Here is a 26,973-nt window from a genome sequence, read left to right on the forward strand (position 1 = left end):
ACTACTGTAATGGAAAAATTGTACTTTATGCTTCTTGTGTTAATTTCTGACTCTGTATAGCAACGCTATAGTATAGTAGTATAGTATAGTAATGCATTCTGTAGTTGTTGATTAGACTTAGAACTGAAGATTCTTAGACAAACAATCTATCTCCCTCTCAAGATTCTGTCGCACGTTATGTGCTGACATCTAATGTTGTGTTTGACTGACAGATTGTTTATGTAAAACAAAATGTAAAACATCTTCACCCACAGTGTGATAAGGAGATTGCACCAGGCCCCAGGAGAAGGGTTAAAAGGCAGAGACAACCTCAGAACGGGGTGACCTCAGCATTATACCTCCGTGGTGTATGTTCAGATCTCCCCAGCTGGCTTTTTGATTTTCTTTCCTCATTATTTTTAATTTTCTTTATTATTTCAATAAATCGCACAAAAGGACAACTCTCTCATCGGCCTTTATTCCAAAATTTCCACCACACTTCTTTGCCATCACAGCCAACCCAAACAACCACATGCTGTGTTACCAGCGTGTTCAGACACATTAACAGCTCCTCCTGTTCTAAAGCTGGCAGACCTTGTTCATAAACATAGTTCTACACATTACACTATACATTTATGTTCATGGTGTCCATTCCATTAAGATGGGAGACACAGATGTCCAGGTGGGTGAACAGGTTGAAACGTACAGTAGACTTTCTCTGGATCAGACCACAGGGGTCAATAGAAGAAGTGTGGCCCAGACGTATGCTTGTCAGAGTCCAGAATAATTTCTGACTCTATGTGGATGCGCCAAATGTCATTCTACAGTCATTTATGTGTTCTACTGTACCATCCGCAGAGTAATTAATTAAAGCCCTTTGGATGAGATACTGTAAATGAGCCAAACCATGACAGCACTAGGAGAGAGGCTGTACGGGTCCTGTGTGTGGGTGTGTTAGCTGTCCAGCATTGTTAGTTATGAAATACACAGTTCCAAACAACGGCCTTTTTGTTTTTTCTGAATACAAAAAAAATCATTAAAATAAAAACAGGTGATGGTACTGTATGACAATAAAACACTAATGTACAAATTGCATAAAAAGGAGCAATCACACAATAAATAAAGTGGCAATCTTTTCATTATCACATCCCCAAAACCTGTGTACACAGGCTCCTCCATCCATTTCAGGCAGTGTTGACCCATTCTGCCACAGCTCAGTGCACACTTTGCACCCAACAATACTCCTGCAGCGTGCTGCACACATGGAGCTGTCGATGAAGCCTAAGTAAGCAAATAAAATAAATACAGTACTAACCTGTGGTTGTTATAGTGAAGTTATAGAAGATCATCAATGGGTCATCACCAAATGATCTACTGTGCCTCAACCCAGGATCTTTAGATTATTACACTGAAGATTGTACAATACATGCATGACTGTAGAATAACATTTGTCACATCCACAGCAACAAGTCAGAACTTCTCCACTCTGACAAACACACATTCGGGCCGTACTTCTTCTATTGAACCTGTGGTCTGATCTGTTTCAATCTATTCTGTGTTCTTCCAGCTGAATCAGATGGAACAGCTGTGCATATAGGAACATAAATGTATAGTGTAACGTGTAGAACTATGTTTATGAAAAAGGTCTGCCAGCTTTAGAACTGGAGGAGCTGTTAATGTGTCTGAACACGCTGGTAACACAGTCAGGACCACATTCCTATGAATGATTAGTTTGCTGTCAGGGTTTTGCGCATTTAACGTGGCGCATCCACAGAGAGTCAGAAATTATTCTGTACAAACATACGTCTGGGCCACACTTCTTCTATTGACCCCTGTGGTCTGATCAGTGACAGTCTACTGTACGTTTCAACCTGTTCACCCACCTGGATATCTGTGTCTCCCATCTTAATGGAATGGACACCATGAACATAAATGTGTCACAGTTTCTGGTCCTGCTCCGGTTTTATTTTTAAGTCCTTCCTGTCTGTCATGTTTTGGTTCTGGTCTCTGGTTTTATTTTGAAGGACTTCCTGCCACACTCTGTGTTTCATGTCACCTCCGGTCCTCATTACTCACACCTGACAATAATCAGCAATCAGCCTTGGTATTTAGTCTCCACCTCACACACCAGCTGTTTGCCAGATTGTTAGTTCACGGTTGTTTGTTCACTCACCTGTGTGAACTCTCCAGCATCAATACCCAGTAAGTCCTTCTTGTGTACCAGCTCTAGTTTTGTTTAGTGATGGGTAGATGAAGCGTCATGATGCGTTTCGACACATTGCCAAACTGTATTGATACTGTGTTGATACTGTGTCACTGAATACTGACACCTGCTGGACATTAAAAATCCCTACAGGCAACCTAGTTAACAGAGTCTGCTGACACTGTGACAATCTATATTAGATGACCTAATATATACAATAGTATAATTTAAGTCATTGTGTTTTATATTGTTTTATTTCTCATTTTCATTTACATAAAAATCTCTTTACTCTTTTAGATAGATAGAATAATGTGAACATCATTATCATAACATGAAAATCTAACTGACGTGTTGTGAATAAGCATGCTTGTGAACTGGGATGTGTTTCTTTTTACAGATTTTTATTCAAAAAAATAAGTTTTTCCAAAGTTTTAAAATTAAGTCCGTTACGTTTTTTTGAGACTATTTCTCCAGCTGCAGAAAACACTCGCTCACAAGGGACCGATGAGGCTGGAGTGCAGAGAAACTGCAGTGCAAGGTTAAACAGGTTTGGGTATAAAGATTTGTGGTTGTCCCAGTATTTCAATGGATCCTCGGACCTAGCAATATTGCCCTCTGCCAGGTACAGCTGAATCTCCTGGATGGCATCAGCGGTGGCACTTGTAGTCTGCCTGCCCACTTCAATGTTGAAGTCTTGCCAAAGGTTGTCTGAAAAAAAGTGGCATTTTAGCACATGATTTCCAAAAAACAACATACAAATAATGCTGAATAACATGCCTGAAGTGGGTGCAGACAGCTGCTGTGAGGACAGTCCTGGCTGGGGCTCGTTTGTGCGTCCGATAACAGACGCACATTCTGACCGCAGTCTAGTGACGGCCTCATTGAACTTTGAGGAACTGCGGAACCCGAGTGATTTAAATCTGGGGTCTAGAAGTGTTGCTGGGGTCATCACACTTAATGACTCCAGATTGGAAGCAGTGTCTGTGACTCGACGCTTCAGGTGTTCGTGTAGGTGGATGGCTGCCTGTGTGTGCAGGGTCAAAGCACTACGCTCTAGTGCAAAACAGAGCATTTTCATCATCGGAATGACCTTTGACCCTGAGACTCGCCTCTCTTCAGACAACTCCACTGTAGCTTGATGGAAAGGAGCAAGCACAAGAAGTGTTTCTCCTATGATGGTATACTCATCAGCTGTAAGTGGAGTCAAAACTGTTTTTAGAGAGGCCAGAGATACCCACACTGGTTCCCGCTCATCATATAGCCTTGACAGCATTTCATATGTACTGTTCCAGCGTGTTGGCACCTCATTGATGAGTTTCAGCGTTGGTCGTCCCATCTGTTGCTGCACTTGAGCAAGCTTCTCCTTGGCTGTAGTGCTTGATCTGAAATATGTGACAATGTTCCTAGCTTTGTGTCTGATGGATGTAAGTGTGGGGACCTGATCACATGATTTTCGAACTAATAAATTTAGACTATGTGCAATGCTAATTGAGTGCAGAATTTGGAGCTGTCTAGTGGATGCAATCATGTTTGGTGCTGCGTCGGGTCACAAAAATTTTTACTTTATTGGTTATGGCCCAGTCCTCCATCATGCCCCTTTTGACTTGGGCCAAATTGTCAGCAGTGTGACTTTGTGGAAAGTATTTCACTCCCAACACAGATGTACACAACTGCAAATTCTCATTTATGTAGTGACAGGTAAGAGCCAAGTAAGCCTCCATGTTCACAGATGTCCACATGTCAGCTGTTATACTCACTGCCACAGCTTGCTGTACTTCCATTTTGACTCGTTCCTTTTCCTCCTCATACTTTTTGGCCACCATTTGTTTGATGGTCTGAAAATTGCACCAAATCAAAACAAAAACAGAGCAATGTATTTAAATTAAGGATTTACAAAATTTAACATATCAACTACTAATTTAGATAATTCCCACACAAACCTTTCTGGTTGGCAAAACATATGTGGGTTGAAAGACCTGAACAAGTTCCCTGAAGCCTTCACTCTCCACAACGCTGAGGGGCTGGCAGTCCTTCAAGATGAAATTGAGCAGAGCCTCATCCAGCATCTGCTTCCTGGACGCTTGATTGTTAAAAAATGAAGTAAAGAATAAATTAATAGTAATTATATATTAATGAAGCAACTGTCTAAGTTGTGGAATGGCTGTATACCTGAGTTTATCCTGGGCGTATCAGGGACTTCATTTTCATGCCTTGCCCTATAATGCCTCAGCATTGAGGAGGTGGATTTATTTATAAAAGACAGTTCTGTCGAACAAATGCGACATTTTACCTGCAGAAAATAATATTATTAGCGAACTAGGAGTCACTTTGAAATTAATTTAAATTCGGAAAAATCAAGTGGAAACCCTGAGAGGAACAGGATTAAAAAACAAGGAAATTAAATACCTTATTTTCCGACAGAAGGTCAAAATGATCCCACACGGCGGAAACCTTTCTTTTTGCTGGAGGCGGCTCCATAATTCCTGAGGAATTTGTAAGTCGTTGGTAAATGTTCAGAAATTGTTTTTGGTAGATGAATCCCGTTGACGTATGCGCTTCTTTATAAACACAGTTTGGCGCGCCAGAGACACATGTCACGTGACCGATACGGTAACTGTATCGGTCACGTGACTCCCTCAAACCAATACACGCATCGGCACGGCGTTTCGCTCTACGAACTTGACGCATGCGCTGGCGCATCGGTGTTGCGGGACCCATCACTAGTTTTGTTGCTCACCTTGCCTGCTCCCTTGCTTCTGGTTTTGGACTCTGCCTGGTATTTTGACTTTTGCCTGAGATTGACCACTGATTGCCTGATCCCTGTCTGTGCCGCTGCTATCATTCCTGCAACTCGTGTACCGACCTCTGCCTGTCCGATCAAGAGCCTTAACAAACCCTCTGATACCTCACGTTGTGTCTGCGCTGTGCGTTTGGGTCCTCCACCGTGTGTTTCCTGACAAAATGTATAGTGTAATGTGTAGAACTATGTTTATGAACAAGTAAGACAGTTTTAGAACAGGAGGAGCTGTTAATGTGTCTGAACACGCCAGTAGCACAGCGCCTGTTTTTTTTTTTTTGTTTTTTTTTTTTGTTGGCGACTCCCCAGGCTTCAATATTTCCAGAGTCACCAAGCGGCTGATTGAGGAAAGCTTGTCTGACGCACTCTGTACAAATATTGACAGACTCGGGTTCAATATATGTAAACTAATTCCGTTTATTCTTTTAATGACATCCAAATACATTTTCCAGTAATCCCCAGAGTAACGTATTGCATCAGCCTAATACAGCGGTCAACGAAAATAGGCCTTCCCCCATCACCCGCTTACTACAAACTGGCAAACACTAAAAAATGCAGGTGATGCACCCTTTTTTTTTTTTTTTGTTTGTTTTTTTTTTTTGTTCCTTCCAGCAGTATAACAAGCAACATATTTTACGCTGAATGCCATATTGTGATGGACAGCTTTGCCCAGGAACTTCTGACCAGGAAGAGATGGTGAAGTTTAGTGTGTGATAAAGTGTTCAGATGTGATGAGATGAAGCTGCTGCAGTGTTTCTACCTGCTCCTCTTCACTATTTATCTGGACCAGATCTGCTCCTCGACTTTTACAGACACTTCTGCTCTGGTCCCAGGTCAGTTTATCAGAGGAGAAATAATAACAGCTTCCTCCATTTGGATCCCAGCCTGGTTCACACTTACATGATTCAGCTTTCAACACAGCAAATGAATTGCTTCAGGCAAGTAATTGTTAATATGTATATTAGAAAGTGAAAGCTTTCTTCTTCCTAGTTTTTTAATCAGCCTCCACTACTGTAAAAGTTAAACACTAACATCACTGTGACTCATGACTCCTCCATCATTTAGTTTCTATAACTGGTTTTGGCTTTAATAGGTTTGGGTCTGATCAGCTGTTCTGAGGTGCAGGAGCTTAATTCAGACAGTTTCTCTGTGATGAGACAGGAAAAGACAGATTTGTTCAGACGTTCATCAGCTTTAATCGTTTGTCTAAAACAGGTGTTTTTTGCTTCAGTCAAATGAGCTGAACAGACACTAAAGAAAAAACAAAGTAAACATGGTTCAACTTTGAACAGATTTACTGTAGTTTCTTCTTAGATTTGTAAACAGCAGACATTCAAAACCAGCTGTTTTCTTTTTCTTAGAAGCTTAATGGGACTCAGCTCATTTATCATATTAAACTTACAGAACTAATATCAGCATCTGACTCTTGTCATCATGTGCTGTATCATCTTTTTCTTTTTACCTGTGAGAATTGTCCACAATGCATCACGTTCATCCTTGACGGTTTGAAGATTGTTCTTTGTTTTAATATTAATGGAAGCTGATGTGAAAAAATAAAGTAATAAACAACAATAACAGTTAGAGATCAGGTCAGAGTGAAGATGATGTCGTAGTTTTTTAACTTATAAACTCACTGAGGACACAAAGACCAATGACACCAGCCGCCAGGAGACCACAGAGCAGCAGCAGCCGCTGTCTCTCTGTGACCTTTGACCTCCAACCTGACGCCTGTGGGTGGTAAACTGTTGAACAGGTCACAGATACAGACGTGAGGATCAGCTCATACAGGTGTGTTGTTGCTCCTCACTGGTCTCAGCTCACCGTGAGATGAAACACTCAGAACAGAACTGATGAGTGGATCTGTTGCTCTAACGTCCTTTAGCCTTTTACACTTCAAACAACTACTTTACAATATCTCAACCAAAGGGCTTTAATTAATTACTCTGGGGATTGTAGAACACATAAATCACTGTAGAATAACATTTGGCGCATCCACAAAGAGTCTGAAATTATTCTGGACTCTGACAAACATACGTCTGGGCCACACTTCTTCTATTGACCCCTGTGGTCTGACCCAGTGACAGTCTACTGAACATAAATGTATAGTGTAATGTCTGTTTAAACCTGTTCTGTGTCTTCCAGTTTAATCAGATGGATACAGCTGTGCATATAGAAACATAAATGTATAGTGTAATGTGTAGAACTATGTTTATGAACAAGGTCTGCCAGCTTTAGAACTGGAGGAGTGAAAAAAGCTGGTAACACAGCACGTGGTTGGTTGGCTGTGATGGCAAAGTAGTCAGGACCACAGCTCCCAGTAAGTCCAGTACTTTCATATTGTAACCAGAGACCCCCCACACACACACAAACACACACGCTGTAAGGTTTGTTCTGACGGTGACGCACGTTAGACGTCAGACGTGCGGCCTAAGAAAGTGAGACCTTTATTTTGAAACACAGGCAGGGCTGATAAACCAATAATGGAATGTTAGATCACTGAAAGTGGTCTGGAGTCAGCGCACAGAACTACATGTTAAAAATACGAGAAACAAATAGTAAATGAGATCCAAACACAGGTTCATTAGGACGTTTTAATGAAATAAAAGCACAAAAGGACTGGTCTTTGACTGGATTTGAACATGTGAGTCATCCAGTTTTAGCTGCTTTCTCACAGATTCTTCTTTGAGGTACATTACAGGATCTGTCATAGCAAGACTTCAGGTCTGTAGCTCCTCCTTGTACTCCCATACTAGCACAGTGCTCTCCAGCAGGATTTTCTCCAGTCCAGTTGTCTGGTTGATTTTTGTCCCAAAAAGACAAACTGAGAAATGTTGAAGATTAAAAACAACTTCAGACAAATTTATACCTTGATGTTAAAAGTGACCAATAAAAATCCTTCAGTCCAACCTTGTGTTCAGAGGTGAGTCGTCGACCCACAACCATCTGCCTTCTTCCTTTGAGTCTGTCAGTCCGATCCAGAACCAGTCGAGAAAATAAGTCATTTTTCTTCCCACTTTGTTGTCCAGGAACCTCTGACCAGGAAGAGATGGTGAAGTTTAGTGTGTGATAAAGTGTTCAGATGTGATGAAGCTGCTGCAGTGTTTCTACCTGCTCCTCTTCACTGTTTATCTGGACCAGATCTGCTCCTCGACGTTTACAGTCACTTCTGCTCTGGTCCCAGGTCAGTTTATCAGAGGAGAAATAATAACAGCTTCCTCCATGTTGATCCCAGCCTGGTTCACATGTTGGACATAGTCCAGCTTTGAACACATGAAAAGAAATGTTTCAGGCAAGTAATTGTTAATATTTATCTTGGAAACTGAAAGTTTTCTCCTTCCTAGTTTTTCAATCAGCCTCCACTACTGTAACAGTTAAACACTAACATCACTGTGACTCATGACTCCTCCATCATTTAGTTTCTATAACTCACTGGTTTTGGCTTCAGCAGGTTTGGGTCTGATCAGCTGTTCTGAGGTGCAGGAGCTTAATTCAGACAGTTTCTCTGTGATGAGACAGGAAAAGACAGATTTGTTCAGACGTTCATCAGCTTTAATCCTCTGACTCTGGTTACTGTAGAACATGAGCTGCTACTAAATGAATGAGTGACTGAATCATCGCTGTTTTCTGAACAGCGTGAGACTAAAAGCTCAACATTTTGTCACTTTACCTGTCAGATTTTTCCTCATTGCTTCATTTTCATCCTTCAACATTTGCAGATTTTTATTGGTTTGAAAATGTGCAAAAGCTGATTAAGAAATCAAACAGTGGTTAAAGGTCAATGAGTGAATGAAGTGTAATAAAAGTCAGAAACTAAAGTGAACAACTTGACTAAGAACAAACTCACAGAGACGGTAAATAACAATGGCAGCAGCTGCCAGCAGAGCACTGAGAAGCAGCAGGGCCACTCTCTCTGATCTGACCTTTGACCCCGTGTTGGACTCTGCTTGTTGGGAGGCAGCAGCTTCACCTGTTGGACACATGGAGGAGAGTGGACACGATGACATGAACCTCAGCGTCTCTGTTTCTTGTTCTTCGTCAGGTTTGATGTTGCAGAGCCTTTTCTTCCTCCATCTCCTCAGACTAATTTCACCTGGTGTCTCCTCCTACTGAGGCCTCTGACGTCTCCTCCTACATGACGACCCACCAACCCTCTGCTTTGATTCTCTGCCAGCTGTTTCTGGATTCTGGGCCTCGTGGTCTGTGTCTGACTGTTGGATGCAGAACCTCCTGTGGTGTTTGTGGACCTGTGGTTTCTATTGGTGATTGGTACATTGATTTGTGAAACTAAATTTTTTTCAAAACAAAACATTTTTACCAACACTCTTTCAGTTCTTGTTTATTCGGAATTGCTCATATCTAATTTCTTCATCTGAGACACCGCAGCTTCCTGATCTACATCCGTGTTAACTGTTCACTGAGATCTGGTGTTTTGCTGGGTCTCACTTGAACAAACTTTCCTCATCAGCTCTTCCTCCTCCTCCATCTTCTCTGTGTCAGAACCTCGTTTTCCTAAACTATCACAAAATGAACTTCACGTATTTCAAAATTCCAGACCAGCAAAGAAAGAGGAAGTAATAGCTGCTGTTTCAGATGCACAGATGACACAACTTCATTATTAGACAAAGTCACTCCTGCATTTATCGTCTGCTTCATTTCTGCTACTGATCATTTTACAGCTTCTTAGTTTAGGCATGAAATCATCTTGCAGTGTTATTCTAAAGATGAAGATAATTAATCTCAGACTTCCTCCAAATCATGACATCATTGAATGACGTTGTCTCATCTCTCTTTTATCTGTCGTGTGGTCATGAACCTTTAAACATTCCCTTAATGAAAACCTTCAGTCAATGACTTGATCTTGAATATCCTCAGTTTAATCTGATGGTTGTGTCTCTAACGGTTGCTCTTATTTTTCCACCTCATCCGTTTCTTTACCTTCTTTGTAGGTTTGTGCTCGGCTCATCGCTCTCAGTCTTCAGGATCCAGACTCCAGTTTTAATGGATGGAAGCTTTGTGTGTAAATCATAGTATTTGTTGTCACAGCAGTCAGTCATCAAGCATCTGTTAGTGTGACGTGTTGTTAGACTCACCTTCAGTCTCTGCTGCTGCTGCTGCTGCGTTTCAACACTGAAGCATCAACACTCGTAAGTGAAGTGAACTGAGTCACCATCAGTTTGAGTGAGTTCATAGAACAAGCCTTCCTGTCAGAATCACACAGGAAACAGCTGGTTTTACACAGGTTTAAATTGTGCATTTGTAACAAACATTTAACAGCAAGGTCACAAATATTTATCATGAATTCTCTGTATTTATGTTCAAACTCAACAGTTTTAATTGTACAGATGTAAAAACACTGTCACACTTTGGCGGATGAAGGTTTTACAGGACGTGTGTAAATGATTATTAGTAGAATAAAAAAAAGTAGTAGATTAAAAGCAGATCAGATGTGATGAAGCTGCTGCGTTTCTACCTGCTCCTCTTCACTGTCTATCTTGTCCAGGTCAGTCATCCACCCACAACCATCTGCCTTCTATCTTTGATTCCTGATCATCGATCATTTTTCTTCTAACTCTGTACTCAAGGAACCACTAGTCAATGATGGTGTTTTCTGTTCACCCCTGAATCAGTGTGTTATTCCAACAGCAGATGGCGCAGTTTCACTATTTTATCAGGATCTCTGTACTTGCCCTGCAACCGTTCTCTCTCTCTCTTTTGTTTTCACCATCACCCCAGCTCTGGACCACTCACTGAACTCATCGATTAAGACAACTCGTCACTCCTGTGCCTTCCCTTCAGCCTCTCTTTATCTGCTCACAGCCTGTCAGTCTGTGCTGGGCCGTTGTTTGACTGTGATGGCTTTCTGTGCCACGTAGAGAGGGACCTGAGGGCGGTTAATGCCTGGACGTGACTCTTTCAGCTGGTAGACTAATCATTATTGAACTTCCATTTGGGGAGGTTGCTCTCTGCATTCTGACCCGTCCTCTGAGGGAGCAGAGAGGGAGCAGAGCTTCCACCCCCCACCAACAGAGCCACCGAGCTCAGCATTCGACCATGTCCGTGCTCCTCTGTGTTTGCTAGCTTTGCTAGCTGTGTCAGAGCTAGGACATGTTAGACATGCACCCTTAGAGTCCTGTGAGCCGCACGGTGTAGAACACAGCACACGTGCATTGTTTAAGTCATAGTCAGTGTCATGTTTAGGATGTTTTGCTTTGTTGATGTGCACGATCAACATCCATGTTTTTGATTTGCTTTCCCCATTATTTTTATTTTCCTTTATTTTTATAATAAATCACACAAAAGACAACTCTCTCGTCTGCCTCTTTAAGGAAAACTTCCACCAGATTTCTAGCGTCCACAAACAGGGTCCGCTGCAGGTGGTCTGGACGGTGTGACCAGTGACGATAGTCCCGAGGACTCGGGTCGCTCAGCCTCCAAACCTCTACAGACGTTCAGAGCAGGAAGGACTGCTCACCCGCCTGGATCGTCTCCGACGAGATCCACAAACTCAAATTCAAACTCAAATTTTAAGTTGGCTCGGCCCGGTTTATGTGGTGATTGATTGGATTTGGAAAAAAAAAAAGATTGGAACTCTTTGTTTTTAATTTGGCTTTAACCTTTTTATTGGTTGGAAAAAAATCCACTATTTGGTTGAAATATTAAATTATAATAAATAGAAAAATTGATTAGGTTAAAATAAAAATCACAATAATACAGTTTCTTAATCAGGTCAAAGTCTGCATTTGCAGAGTGAGGTTTTTTTCAAGATACAGTACGAGGGACCCAGGTCTTAGAGAGGCCTGAAGGTGTGGAAATGCTTCGAGAAAGACTCAAAAAGGAGTCGCCAGATCAGGTTGGTTCCCTTTTTACGGAGACGTTCGATAAAAAAGGACTTTGGGGAATGTTCCGGCCAGAAACACAAAAAAAATCTAAGGCAGGAAACCTCTGGAAGACGGGTTGGGGGCAACCTCTGCTCCTCCTAATGCAGAACTGAGCGCGATGAGGGTAAATCCGGATCTGGACTCCTTTCCCACCATCAGCAGAAGAACCGAAGGAGAAGAAGCGCCGACCAACAACCAGAACAGGGTGGAAGCTCTGACACCACAGCAGCTGGAGGACACAGACCACAGCATGGACGCCTCAGCAACTCCACAACGTCTGCAGCCATTGTGGTGGAAATTTTCCATAAAGAAGTAGATGAGAGAGTTGTCCTTTTGTGCGATTTATTGAAATAATAAAGAAAATAAAAATAATGGGGAAAGCAAATAAAAAGCATGGATGTTGATCGTGCACATCAACAAACCAAAAACCAGCTGGGGAGATCAGTGCACACACCACGAAGGTGTGATGCAAAGAGCCCACGATCCTCAAGTTGCTTCTGCCTTTTAACCCCTTTCTCTGGCTCTGGTGGAATGTCTCTCTGCAGCAATGGAATTGTTTGCGCCACCTTATCTCGCTGTGAGTGAGAATGTTTGCTTTCTCACTTCTGCATCGTCATGTCTTGTTATCCAAAGGAAGGAACACCGAGCTTCCAAGACAAGATGCATTTGCTTTAACAGCCTTGGGTCTGGTGGGGAGTCAGATAGGATGGAGCCAGAGTCCGGGTGTAAAAGACAAACATATATCAGAAATTATTAGTCAGTCAAATGGAGCATCAGATGTTTAGACTTGATGTACGTCAGGGCACAAGAGATTATTTGTTTGTGTAAGAATGTTCAGTATTGCACCTAACCAGCACATGACGAGTGTGTTGGATAAGAAACAGCACAAGGCAAAATTTTTCCATTACACCATCACGTTCTGGGCTCATCAGATGAACCAGCTACTACAAGCGTGTGTGTCTGACACAGACACCTGCTTATGACAATCAGCAAATTAAAACAAGGACAGAGAAACAGCAGAGTGAGAAGACATGCTCTGACACGGACACTGGTTGAAACAACAGGAGAGGCTTCAGACGTGATCGGCCCAAAAGAGCTGCATCTGAGGATCCAGGAAAGGTCTGTCATCGAGGAACAACTGTCCCATCTACGTCAGGCTCCACCCACTGGCGCTCACATCAGAGTGATGGTTGGGGAAGGAGGAAGGTGACGGTTCCTCTTCACATGACGTAAAACGGTACCGCAAACACACACACACACACACACACACACAATTCCACACACGCAATGAAGAAACACGCTTACAGCTGATAAATGCTCAACTGATCCAAATCTTTGCTTATCTGCTCGCAATGAAAACTCGCTTTTTGCTGAAAACATCCCACAGAGTGATTTAAAATGATGACAAACAGCTAAATGACAACTGCTGCATGACTTTGCAGTCTGATGGGTTTAAACAAACATTCAACATAAACATTAGCTACAAATTCAAATAAAATTCTCCATGTTTCTAAAAAGATTTGTGCACAATATAGGTTTGTCTGGACAGACTATAGGAAAACAAAACCAGGCTATAGAAGAAAGAACAAATCAGACTGAAACAGACTATTATTGACTATTTAAAGGGGAGACGACTATCAGAGAGAAGTAATAATAATTACTGTACGTACCAGACGTGAACAACTTCTGACCCCATGTGACGTATTTACACACTTTACATGCTTTTTGCGTCCACTTCTTGTCTCACGTGGACGTCTGAGGCTGAACGACGTTCACCGACCTCAAGCTTGCTCTTCAAGCTCCTACTTTGGGTCTTCCTGATCTGACCCTACGCGACCTTTCACTCAAGCAGTGGATGAGAAATCAGGTTGTACGACTTCTGTTCTTTTGTCCTGCAGCCTATTTTCCTGCTTCACCAGCTGTTGGTGAATGTCCACGGTGTCTACGAGCAGTGGCTGCAGCAGAGAGAGCTGTGCTGGCGTCATGTGACGTTGTTGGCTGCTCTGACGTCACCTTGTTGGTTCCTCACACTGTCTTTGATCCTTTAGGAACAGAAATCCCATCTTTCTACAGCCCGATGACTTAGATACAACACCACTTTGCTCAACATGCTGAACGTTACTACAAGAGGCCGTCTTGAAGTCTGGCTCTTTTCTAAGACACTACTCTGCTCAGGCTGCAGAGTGGATCACATTGACTGAAGCTAGTAAACCAGCAGAAGGAGAGTGTGTTACCATCTACACAGACTTCACACATGCTTGTCACACTTTGATGCTCTGTGAAGCATAGGAAGTTTTGAAGTCTGATAGTAAACCTATCTAACATTATGATTAGGTTGCTGCTTTGCTGGACGCTGTTCTGCCACCTAACAGTTAATGCTGTTTGTAAATGTCCGACTCACATCATCACTGATGACTTAGTTTCTGCCGACATGCAGTTGCAGACGCTGCTGCGAAGGTCGCTGCCCGACAGCCCCTCCCTCTCCTCATCCTCGTTTCCTCTCCTTATCCTCGTTTCCTCTCCTCATCCTCGTTTCCTCTCCTCATCCTCGTTTCCTCTCTCCGTACAGTATCATCACTTTCCTCATCTTCCTGTGCTTTAAACATTTCCTACCTCACAGGAACGCAGACTCTGGCAGACGAATGGTTCCACCTGTAGTCATGGAGTCTGGTTTGGGCCTGATGGCAGCTGTGCCGCCCAAACACCTTTTCCCCATAATTCAGATTTCCCAACAGGTGAAAACAGGCGACAGGACCATTACACACCATCCAACCAGGAGACTGAGAGATCGTTAAGGAGTTCAGGAGGAAACACTGGAACTCCAAACATATACATATACATATACATATACATATACATATACATATACATATACATATACATATACATATACATATACATATACATATACATATACATATGCATATGTATTGTTATACATATCCCATACTACTTAATAATAGTAATGACATACAACACCACAATTTCCATTACACATTATTGATATTGGTGGTGAAGTATCAGTAATACTTACAGTTGGGTTTAAAGCCTGTTTATCAGCTCAGGTGTTGAGTGTCCCACTACAAGGTTAGTAAAGCTGTAGCTTAACATTATTCACCCAAAGGGTGAGGCAGACGTTGCTGCATGAACAATGCCACTTGTGGAAGCCAGGTGTTGTAACCCAAGCCGCCCACACAGAGCCCCCCACAGAGCTGCAGCAGCCACAGAGACAGCACCGAGGTCAGAGTGTGCCACCGGGGGTCAACGCGGTCCACCCCATGAGAACCAGGGGCAAACACTCCTCCCGATTGGAGGGTCGGCCTGAAAGAGTGGAGCCCGAGGACCCACGGTCCGTAGGGAGCCCGTCAGAAGATGCCCCCGTGCCCAGAGTGCGTCCCACCCCCAGTCCACCACCCCCACACAAGCGGAGCGGGGCCGACCCCATCGGCCCAACCTCATCCCCTGGCACCACACCGGCCTGCAGCACAAGGCCAGCAATTGGTGGTGTCAGCAGAAAAGAAACCAGCCAGGCAGGCGATCCACGTAAAACCGGACCCCCCCACACTCCAACCGCACCACACACACACACACACACACACACACACACACACACACACACACACACACACACACACACACACACACCTCATTCAAGCGAATGAGATCAACCGCAGCTCCTCCCGAGCCCCGCCCACCCCCCCATCCCGGGAGAAGCAGAGGGCAGCAGAAAAGGCACCCCAGAACCCTGCAACCCAGCTTGGACGTGAGTGTGTGGAACTAGAGTGCACTGAAAGTGGGGGACGCCTCCAGGAGCACGACCACTGGCTGACGGTGTGACCCCCGGACAGTGTCCCCCCACCCTAAATGTCTATTGTGCAGTTAAAGCTGTGTGGTGATCTCTCCACCAGGGCCAGTGGGTGAGGCTACAACTGGCCTCACCCACTGGCCCCAGAAAGAGCCCTTCCAGGTCCTTCTGACGACCCACATGGCCGTGAAGGTTGCAGAGAGAGCGCCGTGGATCTGCTCCATCCACTGCAGGAAGGTCCCGGATCCGACAGACGACCCTCCATCTACACGGAGAAAACCACCACTAATGGAAAGAACTGAGCAGGACGACCCTCGCTGTGCTCACACACACACGCACTGAGGCGAGGCTGCGTTGACCGTTCAGCTAAAGGTGTGAGCCAAGCGCCGCCTGAAGCTGCGCCGGTGAATCACACCATCAGACCATACATCTACACACACACACAAACACACACACGAGCAGCCTTGAGTTGCCGACGCTGGACGACGTGTAGAATCTTCACATCACGGGAGTGACAGTGACTCAGACGACATTGGGAGGAAACCTGGCGGTGATAACGAACCCCAAGTGTCTCTGTGATCAGCTGATCACAAAGAACCCCAACGAACTGGGAATACATCAACACACAGGTTGGAAACAATCTAACGCTACTGTTCAACAGGACGAAGCAGATTGTTACAAGACATCAATTGTAACCTTGTGTTAGACTTCATTTTATGTTACTGTGATTATTACCTGTGATGTTCTATCTAACTTTACACACTACTTTTAAAGGAGAAAATTTCAGAACGACACTGTTTTAATATCATTAAATATCATATTCACTGCTACGATTTAGTGTTTATCCTTCATCTACAGATAGAGTTTAAAAGACAACACAAGCATCAGTGCGTACCGTCATTCTGCTCAATCCCTGATTCTCCATTCACTCTAAACCCAAATGTACAAAGATCCAAAAGCATGAAAACCAGCTCAAAATTACATGCAACAGAACCCTACACGAAACTTATGACTAACATACATTAATTGTCATTTACAGTCGAACCTTTATCTCTAAGTGTCATGATCTGTGTTTTTGTTCTTGTCATGATCTGTGTTTTTGTTCTAGCTGATTCCTTGTCTTATTTTGGTTCCAGGTTCCGTTTCCTGTTTTATTTTGGTAGTCCCCCGGTCTCTGTTTTGTGTTCTAGCTTCACTCCCGAGTCATGTCACGTCACAGCTGTTCTTGTTTCACCCGGTCGTTATCCTCACCTGCGCTGCATCAGTAATCACTCACCCGTGTATTTAGTCACCTCCTGTTCCCGTAGTCACTTGCCAGATTGTCGTTTCGAGTCCCATGAGTGTATCCTTGTTTCCTGTGTTTCCTGAATGTTCGTGCTTCTCGTGTTTTGTTCCTGTTCGCATCGTGTATCCTGCCCGACCCCGGATTACCTACTTACCGTGAGTTTTTGCCTGTTCCCTGCCTGTACTCTTGCCGAGCCTTTTTGTGTTGACCTGGACCGCCTGACCGTGTCTTAAGGAATAAATCTTTTGTTAATTATAATATCGTCTCCGTGCTGTGCATGTGGGTCCGCCGCCCGCCCGAGTTCCTGACAGAACAATCTGGCCACTCTTGGACCCAGCCAGCACTTAGCCTCCGGTCAGGTCAGTGACTGTTTTTCCCTTGTTTTTTTTTTTTTCGGCAAATATAACTCTCCCGCGGAAGTATGGTTTCGGTTTCCTCCTCTCCGCCTCGTCGGATCGTTGTGCCTGCACCAACCTGCCCAGCTCCATGGTTATTTCCCTGGGAGGATTTCCTGCTCTCACGCGGTCCTCAGTCTCCAGTTCAGCCGCGCGCTGCTCAGTCGCCAGTTCAGCCGCGCGCTGCTCAGTCTCCAAGTCAGCCGCGCGCTGCTCAGTCTCCAGTTCAGCCGCGCGCTGCTCAGTCTCCAGTTCAGCCGCGCGCTGCTCAGTCTCCAGTTCAGCCGCGCGCTGCTCAGTCTCCAGTTCAGTCGTGTTTTCCCCAGTCTCCAGCCCAAGCTCCAGACGCCGCGGTCCCGGTTCACCATGCGGGTCCCGGTACAGAGGTCCGGTCCACACCGCTCCCAGCGCCCCAAACGACGGACAGTCGCAGCTGCTCCGGACGGCGCCGGCGGCGGCGCGGTTCCAGGATTCCGGGTCCCGCGGTCTCGGTCATGGGGACCGAGCAGTCTCCTTCTCCGACAGAGGAGCCCCTTGATTCTCTAACTGACTGTGTCTCTCTGATAGCGGGCATCCCAGACAGCGTCGCCCGACGGGTCCACCTCCTCTGCTCTCCTCCGGTGGCGTTTCTCTTCGCCCACCTCATGAACACCGCCGATTCGGCAGCAGACCAGGGCGCGAGAGAACAACTGTTCCAGGAAGCAGCCGCTCTCGTCCTGAGGGAGCCTGTCCTGCGTGAGGTCCTGCAACTCCCGGGCCTGCAGCCAGCGGCCGCTTCATGTCCCACCTCTCAGTCAGGTCAGCCTCGCCATGCTCATGCCCTGGTGCAGCCCTGTCGCCTCCAGGTCCCAGCCCAGTCGAACCTAGTCCAGACCCCAGATCAGCCGTGTGTCACCCAGACCCCAGATCAGCCGTGTGTCGCCCAGACCCCAGATCAGCCGTGTGTCGCCCAGACCCCAGATCAGCCGTGTGTCGCCCAGACCCCAGATCAGCCGTGTGTCGCCCAGACCCCAGATCAGCCGTGTGTCGCCCAGACCCCAGATCAGCCGTGTGTCGCCCAGACCCCAGATCAGCCGTGTGTCGCCCAGACCCCAGATCAGCCGTGTGTTGCCCAGACCCCAGTTCCGTCCTTGTCCCCGTCAGAGGGCACCGCCCGTCTGACGATTGTTAACCCCACCCAATCAGGCCCGACGTCTTCCCCGTCGAGCTCGGCAGCTGTAAGCTGTCATGCCAGCTCCGGAGTTGACGCCGTTCCAGTCCCTGTCGGCCATGTTGCGGCCGTTCCAGCTCCTGTCGGCCATGTTGCGGCCGTTCTAGTTCCTGTCGGCTCCTCAGAGGAGGACGCCGTTCTAGTTCCTGTCGGCTCCTCAGAGGAGGACGCCGTTCCTGTTCCCGTCGGCCATATTGAGGCCGTTCTAGTTCCAGTTCCTGTCGGCTCCTCAGAGGAGGACGCCGTTCCTGTTCCCGTCGGCCATGTTGAGGCCGTTCTAGTTCCAGTTCCTGTCGGCTCCTCAGAGGAGGACGCCGTTCTAGTTCCTGTCGGCCATGTTGAGGTCGTTCCTGTTCCTGTCGGCCCTGTAGAGGCCGTTCCTGTTCCTGTCGGCCCTGTAGAGGCCGTTCCAGTTCCTGTCGGCCCTGTAGAGGCCGTTCCAGTTCCTGTCGGCCATGTTGAGGTCGTTCCAGTTCCTGTCGGCCATGTTGAGGTCGTTCCAGTTTCTGTCGGCCATGTTGAGGTCGTTCCAGTTTCTGTCGGCCATGTTGAGGTCGTTCCAGTTCCTGTCGGCCATGTTGAGGTCGTTCCAGTTCCTGTCGGCCATGTTGAGGTCGTTCCAGTTCCTGTTCCTGTCGGCCATGTCGAGGTCGTTCCTGTCCCTGTCGGCCATGTCGAGGTCGTTCCAGTTCCTGTCCCTGTCGGCCATGTCGAGGTCGTTCCAGTTCCTGTCCCTGTCGGCCATGTCGAGGTCGTTCCAGTTCCTGTCCCTGTCGGCCATGTCGAGGTCGTTCCAGTTCCTGTCCCTGTCGACCATGTCGAGGTCGTTCCAGTTCCTGTCCCTGTCGACCAAATTGAGGTCGTTCCAGTTCCTGTTCCCGTAGGCCAAGTTGAGGGCGTTCCCGTAGGCCAAGTTGAGGGCGTTCCCGTAGGCCAAGTTGAGGGCGTTCCCGTAGGCCAAGTTGAGGGCGTTCCCGTAGGCCAAGTTGAGGGCGTTCCCGTAGGCCAAGTTGAGGGCGTTCCCGTAGGCCAAGTAGAGGTCACCCCTGTCTCTGACCCCGTTCCTGCCGACCCTGTAGCGGTCGTTCCAGTCCCCGTTCCTGCCGGCCCTGTAGCGGTCGTTCCAGTCCCCGTTCCTGTCGGCCCTGTAGCGGTCGTTCCAGTCCCCGTTCCTGTCGACCCTGTAGCGGTCGTTCCAGTCCCCGTTCCTGTCGACCCTGTAGCGGTCGTTCCAGTCCCCGTTCCTGTCGACCCTGTAGCGGTCGTTCCAGTCCCCGTTCCTGTCGACCCTGTAGCGGTCGTTCCAGTCCCCGTTCCTGTCGACCCTGTAGCGGTCGTTCCAGTCCCCGTTCCTGTCGGCCCTGTAGCGGTCGTTCCAGTCCCCGTCACCCGTGGAGCCGTAGCGCCCGCCGGCCCCCAGGAGGAGGTCGCGCCAGCCGCAGTTCCTGCGCGCCTCCAGGAGGAGGTCGCAGCCAAGCCGCAGTTCCTGCGCGCCTCCAGGAGGAGGTCGCGCCAGCCGGCAGTTCCTGCGCGCCTCTCAAGGAGGAGGTCGCGCCAGCCCGCAGTTCCTGCGGCCTCCAGGAGGAGGTCGCGCCAGCCGCAGTTCCTGCGCGCCTCCAGGAGGAGGTCGCGCCAGCCGCAGTTCCTGCAGCGCCTCCAGGAGGAGGTCGCGCCAGCCGCAGTTCCTGCGCGCCTCCAGGAGGAGGTCGCGCCAGCCGCAGTTCCTGCGCGCCTCCAGGAGGAGGGTCGCGCCAGCCGCAGTTCCTGCGCGCCTCCAGGAGGAGGTCGCGCCAGCCGCAGTTCCTGCGCGCCTCCAGGAGGAGGTAGGGGGTTTCGGCGCCAGCCGCAGTTCCTGCAGCGCCCTCCAGGAGGAGGTCCGCGCCAGCCGCAGTTCCTGCGCGCCTCCAGGAGGAGGCCGCGCCAGCCGCAGTTCCTGCGCGCCTCCAGGAGGAGCCGCGCCAGCCGCAGTTCCTGCGCGCCTCCAGGAGGAGGCCGCGCCAGCCGCAGCTCTGCGCGCCTCCAGGAGGAGGCCGCGCCAGCCGCAGTTTCCCTGCGCGCCTCCAGGAGGAGGTCGCGCCAGCCGCAGTTCCTGCGCGCCTCCAGGAGGAGGTCGCGCCAGCCGCAGTTCCTGCGCGCCTCCAGGAGGAGGTCGCGCCAGCCGCAGTTCCTGCGCGCCTCCAGGAGGAGGTCGCGCCAGCCGCAGTTCCTGCGCGCCTCCAGGAGGAGGGCGCGCCAGCCGCCGTTCCTGCGCGCCTCCAGGAGGAGGTCGCGCCAGCCGCAAGTTCTGCGCGCCTCCAGGAGGAGGTAGCGCCAGCCGCAGTTCCTGCGCGCCTCCAGGAGGAGGTCGCGCCAGCCGCAGTTTCCTGCGCGCCTCCAGGAGGAGGTCGCGCCAGCCGCAGTCCTGCGCGCCTCCAGGAGGAGGTCGCGCCAGCCGCAGTTCCTGCGCGCCTCCAGGAGGAGGTCGCGCCCAGCCGCAGTTCCTGCGCGCCTCCAGGAGGAGGTCGCGCCAGCCGCAGTTCCTGCGCGCCTCCAGGAGGAGGTCGCGCCAGCCGCAGTTCCTGCGCGCCTCCAGGAGGAGGCCGCGCCAGCCGCAGTCCCGGCGGATCCCCAGGAGGAGGCCGCGCCAGCCGCAGTCCCGGCGGATCCCCAGGAGGGGGTCGCGTCAGCCGTAGTTCCTGCCGACCTCCAGGAGGGGGTCGCTCCCGTCGCAGCTCCGGCGGACCTCCAGGAGGGGGTCGCGCCCGTCGTAGTTCCTGCCGACCTCCAGGAGGGGGTCGCTCCCGCCGTAGTTCCTGCCGACCTCCAGGAGGGGGTCGCTCCCGTCGTAGTTCCTGCCGACCTCCAGGAGGGGGTCGCTCCCGCCGTAGTTCCTGCCGACCTCCAGGAGGGGGTCGCTCCCGCCGTAGTTCCTGCCGACCTCCAGGAGGGGGTCGCTCCCGCCGTAGTTCCTGCCGACCTCCAGGAGGGGGTCGCTCCCGTCGTAGTTCCTGCCGCACCGGCATCGGTTCCTGGCGGCCCGGTTCCGGCTGCGCCTGCATCGGTTCCTGCCTCTCGTCGCGGTGGGCCAAGGAGGACGCCGCTGGTCCCTGCCTCGTCCTCGTCTCGGCCGCCGGACTGGTGGTCTTGCCCTCGGCGCCTCCTGCTGCCCGGATGGCGCTGCCTCCTGCGGCGACGTCCGCCTCGACTCCTCAGCCCATTGGATCAGCGTCCGCCTGGAGGACGTTGCCATTCGGGGTGGCTCCCGGGGACATCGGTCCAGCCCAAGGGCACTAAGAGTGCCACCCTGGCTCAGCGGCTGCTGAGCAGGGTCTCGCCACGCCGTCACCCTCCGTGACGGAATCTCTGAACTTCATGTCTTCCCTGGTCGCGGACTTTGTTGTGGACTCTTGTTTTGGCCCTCCCCCGGTCCTCCCTCCACCCACCCTGCTCATGTACCTTGAGGGGTAGGGATTCGGTCCCTCCGCCTGGGACCACCCTCCGCCCGCCCTGGTTTGGGGGGGGGGCTTCCGTAGGCGCCGTGGAAGGCGCCATAGGGGGGGGGGTACTGTCATGATCTGTGTTTTTGTTCTTGTCATGATCTGTGTTTTTGTTCTAGCTGATTCCTTGTCTTATTTTGGTTCCAGGTTCCGTTTCCTGTTTTATTTTGGTAGTCCCCCGGTCTCTGTTTTGTGTTCTAGCTTCACTCCCGAGTCATGTCACGTCACAGCTGTTCTTGTTTCACCCGGTCGTTATCCTCACCTGCGCTGCATCAGTAATCACTCACCCGTGTATTTAGTCACCTCCTGTTCCCGTAGTCACTTGCCAGATTGTCGTTTCGAGTCCCATGAGTGTATCCTTGTTTCCTGTGTTTCCTGAATGTTCGTGCTTCTCGTGTTTTGTTCCTGTTCGCATCGTGTATCCTGCCCGACCCCGGATTACCTACTTACCGTGAGTTTTTGCCTGTTCCCTGCCTGTACTCTTGCCGAGCCTTTTTGTGTTGACCTGGACCGCCTGACCGTGTCTTAAGGAATAAATCTTTTGTTAATTATAATATCGTCTCCGTGCTGTGCATGTGGGTCCGCCGCCCGCCCGAGTTCCTGACAGAAAGTCACTCATATTTTATGTGAAGGTGCATTTTGAATCTTGATGAGTTGATACACTCGTTTCATTTGCAGGGGCCGTTATTATTACAAAATGCTACAGTATGTTTGACAATTTCTATTCTTTGTGTTTAATTAATGTTTAATCAAAAGCGGCGAATGTAACGGCAAAAATTGTGCTTTTTCTTATCCAACACAGTCATCATGTGCTGATGAACATTCTCACACAAAATACTTATCTCTTGTGCCCTGTTGTTCATCAAGTTACATCTGATGTTCCATTTGACTGACTAGTAGTTTATGATCTGTGGGTGTCTTTTACACCCTGGTCTCTGGCTCTCTTCTATCTGATTCCTCACCAGACCCAACGTCGTAAAATCAAATGCATCTCGTCTTCGAAGCTTGGTGTTCCTTCCTTTTGATAACAAGACACGATGGTGCAGATGATGAGAGTGTAAACATTCTCACTCACAGTGAGATAAGGTGGCACAAACCATTCGATTGGTGCAGAGAGACGTTTCACTGGGGCCAGAGAAAGGGGTTAAAAGGCAGAAACAACCTGAAGATTGTGGACTCGTTACTTCACACATCCATGTTTTCGATTTGCTTTCCCCATTATTTTTATAAAAAATCACACAAAAGACAACTCTCTCATCTACTTGTTTATGGGAAATTTCTACCACAGGAGGAAAGCCTGGAAAATAGAAAAGATATAGAGGTGGATCCGAGTCTGCTGGAAGAGAAGGAGATGAGGTGGAAAAATACATTGATGTAAAGTATAGAGCGTATGGTAATAGGTTCAGACTCAAGTAGCTCATTGATAAGTATTAAACAAATGGAATCAGAAGCTAGACAAGATGTGGTGGTGGAATCTTAAACACAGTGCATTGAATAAGGAGGACAGGGGTGGTAGTGCAGTGTGTATGGATACCAGCACATATAGGAATAGAGGGAAATGAACTAGCAGAAACCTCCTGTGAGGTTTGAAAAGAGAGAAGATGTGTAGATACAGTAGGTAGCGGTAATGCACTGTAGGACGTAAGCTACCATAAAAAACAACAAGAAGAAGAAATAGGAAATAAATAGTAAATGAGATCCATATACGCAGGTTCAGGATGATGATGTTTTAATAAGACAAAAGCACTTTTAATCATTTCAATTTAGAGCAGAGATCTGCCTGAAAATGTGTTAAAAATGTAAAATATTTAAAGATCAAACTTCACACTTTGTTTTTTTTGACCTGAGGACTTTGACTGGATTCAAACACACGTGAGTCATCCAGTTTTAGCTGCTTTCTCACAGATTCTTCTTTGAGGTGCATTACAGGGTCTGTCAAACCAAGACTTCAGGTCTGTAGCTCCTCCTTGTACTCCCATACTAGCACAGTGCTCTCCAGCAGGATTTTCTATAGTCAAGTTGTTTGGTTCAGTTTTGTACCAAAAGGACAAACTGAGAAATGTTGAAGATTAAAAAAAACTTCAGACAAATTCAAACTATGATGTTGAAAATGAACCGTTAAAACCCATCAGTCCAACCTTGTGTTCAGAGGTGAGTCGTCGACCCACAGCCATCTGCCTTCTTCCTCTGAGTCTGTCAGTCCGATCCAGAACAAGTCGAAAATATGAATCATTTTTTCTCCCACTTTGTCATCCAGGAACCTCTGACCAGGAAGAGATGGCGAAGTTTAGTGTGTGAAAAAGTGTTCAGATGTGATGAGATGAAGCTGCTACGTGTTTCTACCTGCTCCTCTTCACTGTTTATCTGGACCAGATCTGCTCCTCGACGTTTACAGTCACTTCTGCTCTTGTTCCAGGTGAAATAATTGGTGGAGAAATAATAACATTTTCCTCCATTTAGATCCCAGTCTGGTTCACATGTTGGATATTGTTCAGCTTTGAACACAATAAATGACATGTTTCAGGTTAGTAATTGTTAGTATTTATCTTCTAAAGTTTTCTCCTTTCTTGTCTTTCAATCAGCCTCCACTACTGTAACAGTTAAACACTAACATCACTGTGACTCATGACTCCTCCATCATTTAGTTTCTATAACTCACTGGTTTTGGCTTCAGCAGGTTTGGGTCTGATCAGCTGTTCTGAGGTGCAGGAGCTTAATTCAGACAGTTTCTCTGTGATGAGACAGGAAAAGACAGATTTGTTCAGACGTTCATCAGCTTTAATCTTCTGACTCTGGTTACTGTAGAACATGAGCTGCTACTAAATGAATGAGTGACTGAATCATCACTGTTTTCTGAACAGTGTGAGACTAAAAGCTCAACATTTTGTCACTTTACCTGTCAGATTTTTCCTCATTGCTTCATTTTCATCCTTCAACATTTGCAGATTTTTATTGGTTTGAAAATGTGCAAAAGCTGCTTAAGAAATCAAACAGTGGTTAAAGGTCAATGAGTGAATGAAGTGTAATAAAAGTCAGAAACTAAAGTGAACAACTTGACTAAGAACAAACTCACAGAGACGGTAAATAACAACGGCAGCAGCTGCCAGCAGAGCACTGAGAAGCAGCAGGGCCACTCTCTCTGATCTGACCTTTGACCCCGTGTTGGACTCTGCTTGTTGGGAGGCAGCAGCTTCACCTGTTGGACACATGGAGGAGAGTGGACACGATGACATGAACCTCAGCGTCTCTTTTTATTGTTCTTCGTCAGGTTTGATGTTGCAGAGCCTTTTCTTCCTCCATCTCCTCAGACTAATTGCACCTGGTGTCTCCTCCTACTGAGGCCTCTGACGTCTCCTCCTACATGACGACCCACCAACCCTCTGCTTTGATTCTCTGCCAGCTGTTTCTGGATTCTGGGCCTCGTGGTCTGTGTCTGACTGACGGATGCAGAACCTCCTGTGGTGTTTGTGGACCTGTGGTTTCTATTGGTGACTGGTACATTGATTTGTGAAACCAATATTACCAACACTCTCTCAGTTCTTGTTTATTAGCAAGTGCTCATGTTTAATTTCTACATCTTGTGACTGAGTTCACTTCCTGATCTACATCCTTGTTAATTGTTCACTGAGTTCTTGGTTTTACTAAAACTTCTAGCCAACGTGTCAAACAAACCTTCCTCATCAGCTCTTCCTCCTCCTCATTCTTCTCTTAATGTCAGAACCTTGTTTGTCAAAACTATTACAAAATGAACTTCACACATTTAAATTTACAAACCAGCAAACAAAAAGGAAGGTCTGTTTGAGATGCACAGAAAATACAAATTCATTATTAGACACAGTTACTTCTGTATTGATCGTCAACTACATGTTTATTTGGCTGCTGATTGTTTTACACCTTCTTAGTTTAGGCATAAAATCATCTTGTAGTGGTTTTATTCCAAAGATAATTAACCTCACAATTTATTTTTCTCCAAATCATGAAATCATTGAATGTCGTCTCATCTTTCTCTTTCCTTTATCTGTCGTGTGGTCATGAACCTTTTAACTTTCCCTCCATAAAAACCTTCAGTCAATGACTTGATTTTGAGGCTAATCTCATTTTAATCTGATGGTTGTGTCTCTAACGGTTGCTCTTATTTTTCCACCTCATCCGTTTCTTTACCTTCTTTGTAGGTTTGTGCTCGGCTCATCGCTCTCAGTCTTCAGGATCCAGACTCCAGTTTTAATGGATGGAAGCTTTGTGTGTAAATCATAGTATTTGTTGTCACAGCAGTCAGTCATCAAGCATCTGTTAGTGTGACGTGTTGTTAGACTCACCTTCAGTCTCTGCTGCTGCTGCTGCTGCGTTTCAACACTGAAGCATCAACACTCGTAAGTGAAGTGAACTGAGTCACCATCAGTTTGAGTGAGTTCATAGAACAAGCCTTCCTGTCAGAATCACACAGGAAACAGCTGGTTTTACACAGGTTTAAATTGTGCATTTGTAACAAACATTTAACAGCAAGGTCACAAATATTTATCATGAATTCTCTGTATTTATGTTCAAACTCAACAGTTTTAATTGTACAGATGTAAAAACACTGTCACACTTTGGCGGATGAAGGTTTTACAGGACGTGTGTAAATGATTATTAGTAGAATAAAAAAAAGTAGTAGATTAAAAGCAGATCAGATGTGATGAAGCTGCTGCAGTGTTTCTACCTGCTCCTCTTCACTGTCTATCTTGTCCAGGTCAGTCATCCACCCACAACCATCTGCCTTCTATCTTTGATTCCTGATCATCGATCATTTTTCTTCTAACTCTGTACTCAAGGAACCACTAGTCAATGATGGTGTTTTCTGTTCACCCCTGAATCAGTGTGTTATTCCAACAGCAGATGGCGCAGTTTCACTATTTTATCAGGATCTCTGTACTTGCCCTGCAACCGTTCTCTCTCTCTCCCTCTC

At 47.2% G+C, this 26,973-nt stretch overlaps 2 protein-coding genes and 2 long non-coding RNA genes across 6 annotated transcripts; 2 read left to right on the forward strand and 2 right to left on the reverse strand.

Moving 5' to 3' along the window:
• Window positions 1-7,461: 7,461 nt before the first annotated feature.
• Window positions 7,462-10,207, reverse strand: LOC114865615 (C-type lectin domain family 4 member E-like). Of its 3 annotated transcripts, XM_029166888.3 has the most exons (8): window positions 10,070-10,207; window positions 9,915-9,988; window positions 8,824-8,946; window positions 8,647-8,724; window positions 8,410-8,481; window positions 8,088-8,239; window positions 7,887-8,011; window positions 7,464-7,800 (listed from the first exon to the last, which is right to left on the reverse strand). In XM_029166888.3, the coding sequence occupies exons 2-8, from the start codon at window positions 9,940-9,942 to the stop codon at window positions 7,626-7,628; spliced, it is 753 nt and encodes a 250-aa protein (XP_029022721.1). In that variant the 5' UTR covers window positions 9,943-9,988; window positions 10,070-10,207; the 3' UTR covers window positions 7,464-7,625. The 3 variants fall into 3 exon arrangements, with proteins under 3 accessions (XP_029022720.1, XP_029022721.1, XP_029022722.1); XM_029166887.2 differs by lacking the exons at window positions 9,915-9,988; window positions 10,070-10,207 and having other exon boundaries at window positions 7,462-7,800; window positions 8,824-8,983; XM_029166889.2 differs by lacking the exons at window positions 8,410-8,481; window positions 9,915-9,988; window positions 10,070-10,207 and having other exon boundaries at window positions 7,465-7,800; window positions 8,824-9,170.
• On the forward strand, window positions 9,107-12,728 carry LOC129604876 (uncharacterized). Its single transcript, XR_008696181.1, has 2 exons — window positions 9,107-9,245; window positions 9,926-12,728. It is a non-coding gene; the product is annotated as an uncharacterized LOC129604876 (long non-coding RNA).
• An 11,012-nt stretch (window positions 12,729-23,740) lies between these two features.
• Window positions 23,741-26,482, reverse strand: LOC114865618 (CD209 antigen-like protein C). Its single transcript, XM_029166895.2, has 8 exons — window positions 26,345-26,482; window positions 26,190-26,263; window positions 25,102-25,224; window positions 24,925-25,002; window positions 24,688-24,759; window positions 24,372-24,523; window positions 24,167-24,291; window positions 23,741-24,080 (listed from the first exon to the last, which is right to left on the reverse strand). Exons 2-8 carry the CDS (start codon window positions 26,215-26,217, stop codon window positions 23,906-23,908), a joined length of 753 nt encoding a protein of 250 aa, XP_029022728.2. The 5' UTR covers window positions 26,218-26,263; window positions 26,345-26,482; the 3' UTR covers window positions 23,741-23,905.
• LOC121202588 (uncharacterized) lies at window positions 24,417-26,350 on the forward strand. Its single transcript, XR_005898334.2, has 3 exons — window positions 24,417-24,552; window positions 25,297-25,523; window positions 26,201-26,350. It is a non-coding gene; the product is annotated as an uncharacterized LOC121202588 (long non-coding RNA).
• Window positions 26,483-26,973: the final 491 nt, after the last annotated feature.

The sequence above is a fragment of the Betta splendens genome, chromosome 11 (genome assembly GCF_900634795.4).
Source record: "Betta splendens chromosome 11, fBetSpl5.4, whole genome shotgun sequence".
NCBI lineage: Eukaryota > Metazoa > Chordata > Actinopteri > Anabantiformes > Osphronemidae > Betta > Betta splendens.

Coding starts and splice junctions, on each gene's coding strand:
- LOC114865615 (XM_029166887.2), bottom strand. CDS start 8,983: ATGTCATCGTGTCCACTCTCCTCCATGTGTCCAACAGGTGAAGCTGCT. Junction 8,482..8,646: donor AATGAGGAAAAATCTGACAG/GTAAAGTGACAA, acceptor GTCTCATCACAG/AGAAACTGTCTGAATTAAGC. Junction 8,012..8,087: donor TAAACAGTGAAGAGGAGCAG/GTAGAAACACTG, acceptor CTTCCTGGTCAG/AGGTTCCTGGACAACAAAGT.
- LOC114865618 (XM_029166895.2), bottom strand. CDS start 26,217: ATGAGCCGAGCACAAACCTACAAAGAAG. Junction 25,003..25,101: donor CGTTGTTATTTACCGTCTCT/GTGAGTTTGTTC, acceptor TTTCTTAAGCAG/CTTTTGCACATTTTCAAACC. Junction 24,081..24,166: donor GACTCACCTCTGAACACAAG/GTTGGACTGATG, acceptor AACATTTCTCAG/TTTGTCCTTTTGGTACAAAA.